Source organism: Xenopus laevis, chromosome 7L, assembly GCF_017654675.1.
Source record: "Xenopus laevis strain J_2021 chromosome 7L, Xenopus_laevis_v10.1, whole genome shotgun sequence".
In the NCBI taxonomy this organism is placed as follows: Eukaryota; Metazoa; Chordata; class Amphibia; order Anura; family Pipidae; genus Xenopus; species Xenopus laevis.
Window position 1 is genome coordinate 129,496,769 of NC_054383.1, and position 6,491 is coordinate 129,503,259.

General features: G+C 41.2%; 1 protein-coding gene across 2 annotated transcripts; it reads left to right on the forward strand.

Annotated features, from left to right (window-relative positions):
• The first annotated feature begins 399 nt into the window (after positions 1 to 399).
• LOC121395651 lies at positions 400 to 4,863 on the forward strand. Of its 2 annotated transcripts, XM_041569719.1 has the most exons (3): positions 400 to 1,837; positions 4,138 to 4,186; positions 4,393 to 4,863. In XM_041569719.1, exons 1-2 carry the CDS (start codon positions 936 to 938, stop codon positions 4,142 to 4,144), a joined length of 909 nt encoding a protein of 302 aa, XP_041425653.1. In that variant the 5' UTR covers positions 400 to 935; the 3' UTR covers positions 4,145 to 4,186; positions 4,393 to 4,863. The 2 variants fall into 2 exon arrangements, with proteins under 2 accessions (XP_041425653.1, XP_041425652.1); XM_041569718.1 differs by having other exon boundaries at positions 4,138 to 4,863.
• Positions 4,864 to 6,491: the final 1,628 nt, after the last annotated feature.

Consider the following 6,491-nt stretch of genomic DNA (forward strand, 5'->3'; position numbering starts at 1 on the left):
ACCGTTTATAAGGATATAATTTACAAGATATTCATGGCTTTTCTGTATTATATACAGTATATATGGTCACCAATGATGAGCAAAAACTTTCACCAAGTTTCGTGGCAAAAATGATGCCCGTAGGCTCCAATAGATGAAAAAAAAATTGTCGCCCATAGACTTCAATGCATTTCGACTAATTTTCGATGAAGTGAAACGGGTCAGATTCGCCCATCACTAATAGTCACTTTATCTGCTCAGCCACAAAGTATATAAGGACTGCTTAGCTGATCTTTCCTGTGCTCTTTTTATACCGCCAACTGCTTTTGCCCAACATGTACCCATGTACAAAATAAAGTTTTCAAGGAACGATCCAGACTGCAGGATTAACTGCTCAATTAGGTGCAGAATCCAGTTATGCACTTGGTGACAGCTGAAGCGTATCACGAATAAAAATTGATTGAGAAGCACAAAGGCCCTCAGCCTGTTGAAATTGTACCCTATTACATAAGGACACGTTTTACATTGTTGCAAACTGAAGTCATCTTTATTCACTTTTGAAGCATTATCTACTTTTGAAACATTGTTCTTCTTTTCCCCCCACCTGTTTACCACTTGGAGGATGGGCTTAATGCTTTGATGTCATTTCCTGTTAAACACTATATTATACATTGTTTCACATCCGTTGTATACACTTGACAAAGAGTCCATTGAGACTCGAAACATGTTGTGTTGAACAATAAACACCTAATTGAGCAGTTAATCCTGCAGTCTGGATCGTTCCTTGAAAACTTTATTTTGTGGATTGATACGTTCGCACGCACGGCGGAGGTGCATCACAAGGTTTCGATCGGAAGTTTTGCTTGCATTTGTTTGAGGTAACTAGCAACAGTGATTTATTGGACTTTATTTTCCGCCGGCTAGTTTACCCTTACTACTGAATTATCTATTAAAGGATGTCAGAAGGAACCTCGCCCGGTGTACCTAATACAGGAGCCGCAACTTTTGCCTATAACGATGTAGAGATCAACAGAATCCTTGCAGAGATAAATACGGACCCTATGCTGTTTGAAGATAAACCTCTACACACTAACCTGGCAAAAGACCTTCTATATGTACAAAGAAAGGAAACACACATCACTCTACATGTGAGTACCCTAGCCGAATATATTAAACTCAGGCGTATCCCAAGAGGCTTGCGACTAGATATCAGACCTAATCTGTGTGCCAACGACAAAGTGCTGCAACAGAAATGGTTTGAGATTTGTAATAAATGCAGCATTGATCTTATGGTACTCACCGTTGAAAGATTAACCATTAAACTACAAGAAACCCGCCTAGCTATAGATGAACTGAAAACCAAGGCACTGGAAGAACTTGGATCACAAAAACTTACTGAGATACTGGTGGAGCACAACCACACTCTTAGCAAGCTAAGGGAAAGCATCAAAGAAAGAAAGCGCGCCAAGTTTGAACGAGACGCCAGCGACTATAGAGAGAACAGAGTCTACTCATGGAAGGAGGAGCGAAAATGGCAGCGTTCGCAGGACAACCAGCAGACCGGACTGCCCGCATCCACCTACCGGCAACCACGAGGCAACCAGCGCACTACAGTGGATCTATCCGGGAGATTCCCAGAAGGCACACTGAGAAGGCAGCAGGGACCAACGTATACAGCCGCGACCAGCAGCGAAGACTCGGCAACGTCAATGCAGGCGTCCTCAAGTTCCTTGGCGTCCTCGGTTTCTTTTTTGGATCCGCGCACTGCGACACAAGACAGCGACCGGAAACAGCACCACAACAAAGGATCGAGAGGTGGCAGAGGTCGCTATCCGAAACGGACCCGCAAGCAAACCAGGTAAATCTAGTTATAAATATCTCTTCGTATGAACTGACTGTGTCTGAGCTTAGCGTACTAAATAAAGGCCTAAACTTTATTCCATATTATGATGCTGACTTGACCGATTGGGAGATTGAATTCCAGAAATTCTTGCGTGACTTGAAGTTAAAAGCTTATTTTTCAGGCTTTACACCAAAAGACTGCCCTATAAAATCGGAACCTAAACTTAAGAAACGTAGTAACTTTATACCTGAATGTAACAACGAGTCTTTAATAGCCTTTGAAAATGTTGTAAATTATGAGGTCAAGAAATATTGGAAGACACAGGGAAACAAATGTAGTGGCCCTAACCTCACGTATAAGGAAAAGAGAGCTTTAGATTCTTTAAAAAACAACAACACAATTATTGTACGTAAGGCAGACAAAGGGGGAGCAACTGTAGTCATGGATATGATGAAGTATAAAGCTGAAGCCCTTAATCAACTTAATGTACCAGGACATTATGAAAAAATAGACCATGACCCCACACTACAGATTAAAAAGGATATTGACCTCTTGGTGACACAAGCATGGGAGAATGGAGTGATCCAGACACAAGAGAAGGATTTCCTTATAACTGAGTTTCCACGCATTCCCGTGCTGTACTTACTTCCGAAAATCCACAAGAGTTTGACTAGTCCACCAGGGAGACCCATAGTCTCTGGCATTGGGTCAATCCTAGAACCTTTATCTAAATTTGTAGATACGTTTTTACAACCATTAACTTGCGATATATCAGAGTGTTTGAAAGACACCACAGATTTGTTGGTTAAAATGAATGCCTTGAACGCATTGGACCCTGATATTATACTTGTAAGCGTGGATATACAAAGTTTATATACCTCTATCCCACAGGATGAAGGCATAAGGGTTATAGAAGAGGCTTTCTTAGATACCAACTTACCACCTCAGTTAATGTATTTCTTAATTGATTGTTTATCGATTGTACTACAAAAAAATTATTTCAGGTTCACTGGCGAGTATTATTGGCAACGACAAGGCACGTCGATGGGTGCTGCAGTAGCACCAGCGTTTGCCAACCTCTTCGTGCATAATCTGGAGAAAAAAATATTCCTGGAAGGGGCATTTAAAGAACATATCATCCAGTATTTTCGATATGTGGATGATATCCTTATTTTTTGGAAGGGCCCTGTCCAAACCTTTGAGGAGATGATCGTAGAAGCCAATAAAGCCCATAAAACCATTAAATTTACATCAGAAGTTGGTGGACTCTCGTTGAACTTCCTGGATGTACACCTTACAATCGCTGAAGGTCGTGTGCATACTAGCCTGTACAGGAAGGATACCGATAGGAATAATGTCCTGCATGCCAAAAGTTTTCATGCCCCCAATGTGGTTAAAGCAATCCCAAAAGGGCAGTTCCTACGGGCCCGTAGGATTTCATCTGATATAGAGAAGTTTGAAAACGCTACCGCGAATTTGAAAAAAAGATTCCTGGATAGGGGTTACAACAAAAAGTCCATTAATAAATGTATCGAAGATACACATAAAATTGAGAGGAAAGAACTACTGACTTATAAACCTAAAAAAGAAAGTAAAAGGCTACCATTTGTATCTACGTTTAGCGCGAACAGTAAAGCTATTGAAAATACCATACGTAAATATTGGCCTATTGTCCAACAGGACAATATTTTGGGTAAATGTGTCCCTAATACCCCTCTATTCAGTTACAAAAGAGGATGCAACCTAAGAGACATCCTGTGTCCATCAGAGGTTAACCCCTTGGGCCCATGTACACAAAGGTTTATTGGAAGACCAAAGAAGGGTACATTTGCATGCTTAAATTGCGTATGCTGTACATCTATTATTAAAGGAGACAATATCAACCACCCATGTGATGGGACCCCCATACGTCTACGACACTATGCCACATGCGACACCTGTAATGTGGTGTACTTGCTTAAATGCCCATGTGGGATGGCATATGTAGGCCAGACAGGGAGACAAGTCAAATCAAGAATAAAAGAACATAGAGGCTATATTAGGAACTTTAAAAAGGATACTTATTCGGACACAGCAGTTTCTAGGCATTTTTCAGCCATGAGTCATAACGTAAACCAGCTAAAATGGTTAGTTTTGGAGGTCGTACATAACCCCCCAAGAGGTGGGGATTTGAAACTGCGATTGTCTCAAAGAGAGATGTATTGGATTAGAAAGCTAAACACCGTAAACCCTAAAGGGTTAAACGAATCGTGGAGTGTTAAAAGCTTCTTATGAAACGTTGCTGATACTAATCTCTATGTTTATCTCTCTTCCAGATTTTGACCCCATAGCTACACATTCAGAATGTTTCAGAATCCAGTTATGGTAACGTACAGTATTTATGGCTACTTTATCATGTAGAATATGTTTAAGTCTGAGAGGACTCTGAGTCAGTTTCAGCCAATTGAGAGACAGATTGGGCTAGTAGGCCGTATGTGGCAGTACTAACAAGTGTTCGCCCATTGGTCCCCCGTTTTTAACCCCTCTTTTACTCTCGTTTATATTGTATTGATATTTTCCTTTCTCTACAGCACTTGGTGACAGCTGAAGCGTATCACGAATAAAAATTGATTGAGAAGCACAAAGGCCCTCAGCCTGTTGAAATTGTACCCTATTACATAAGGACACGTTTTACATTGTTGCAAACTGAAGTCATCTTTATTCACTTTTGAAGCATTATCTACTTTTGAAACATTGTTCTTCTTTTCCCCCCACCTGTTTACCACTTGGAGGATGGGCTTAATGCTTTGATGTCATTTCCTGTTAAACACTATATTATACATTGTTTCACATCCGTTGTATACACTTGACAAAGAGTCCATTGAGACTCGAAACATGTTGTGTTGAACAATAAACACCTAATTGAGCAGTTAATCCTGCAGTCTGGATCGTTCCTTGAAAACTTTATTTTGTGGATTGATACGTTCGCACGCACGGCGGAGGTGCATCACAAGGTTTCGATCGGAAGTTTTGCTTGCATTTGTTTGAGGTAACTAGCAACAGTGATTTAATGTACCCATGTACTATCACTTCTGAGCATGAGCCACATCGTTGGTTTGCTTGAGCAGAACTTTAATTTACATTACAAATGACAGATTTGCACAGATCTATAACAGGCCATTTCACTCCCCCTCTGCCCATAAAAATCCTGTGTGGGTTTCCACTTTCCTTCTCCTTATCTCTTTATGCTTTGCCTCCCCTCCTCTCTTTGATGCACGCAGCTCGATTTGTAACTTCTTCATTCTATTTTAGGAAAAAAAGCAGCTCTTCATTTGCCATTCTCCTAGAGTGATCTATGCAGCTATCTCCCAGTCTCTTTCTCTGGCACACGCTCATCTCACCGCTCGCTCTGATCATATAAACCATGTGTCCTTTATCGCTCTTCTCTCTCTCCCTGCCAATCAGTCCCGTTATCTCCCTGTGACATGCACAAAGAGAATGACAGGCAGAAAATCGGGGGGGCACATAGACAATGACAAACCCATAAAAGCAAAAACAAAACACTGTGAATAAAAGACACACAGAGGGTTGTGTCTCGGGCTTCAGAGAGATCTGCTCGTGCATCAAAGTCTCCTTGTTTGTGCATTTTGTGTCGGGAAATAATGTAAGGAGCTTGTTCAGGGAGAGGTTTGAATTGAAGTGGAGCTGTTCCATTATTTATCTATATATGTTCTGCCGGAGATATTGGTGGGGAAAATAAAACCAATTCAAATTCCTTGTTACAAAAGTAACATAAGGGCTTGTCTATGAATGCAAGTGCAGTACACAATGTACCATTTGGGATGTTTGGAAATTGTTTTTGTATTTTAACACAAATTCCGTGCATGTTAGGGTTACCATTTTCAGACTGGGATTGCGTCAGTTCCATTTAAAACACTAGGTATACGTTTGGTGCAACTTGCTGTGTGGACCCTGGAGTTATCAGAAAGTTCAGGTTGACGGTAGCACCGATGTGGCCAAGGCCTAATGGGTGCGGTTGTGTAAGACTCATCAGAAGAGACAGAAAGGACACAATGGAAGGGCAAGAGTGTTTGGACATATGTTCCTTAATGAATTGCATTGATTGTGTCCATTTTCCAACATCTAGACTTGCGGCTGTATGGGTAGGTGACCAGGGTTGTTGCACCTGATCAAAATCAGTCCAATCATAAAGGTAATATTTTGACCTTGGGTCATATTTGAGATTAGTTATGGGAAGAGCTGGCCTAGGTGGTGGAAACCCATTACTGATGAAGTAAATGATGGGGATTCTGTTGCTGTAGAAGACCAAGTTCCACCCCCCCACCAACAATCTTTGGATTTTGGTAGGCTCTATGAGTTGTACTTCAATGGAAGGATCAAAGGTTGGGCAACATTGATAAACCCAGATAGGCATTCTTATTGAATTCATTAGCCACAGAAGGGGGTCAATTCTACATCAGCTGAATTCTCTTTCACTAAAGTGATATTTGGTTACGCTACTATTGGGCTTCCTCTGGAATAAAGATTCAAGTACCGACTACTGTCTTCAGAAAAGAACAAGCTCTAATTTGACTTTTGGCCCAGCAGCAGCCTGATTGGTTTGCAGTCAGCCAATCAGGGTTGACTCCACCCTATTTAAGGCTAGCACTCCAATCACTACTTGCCTGAG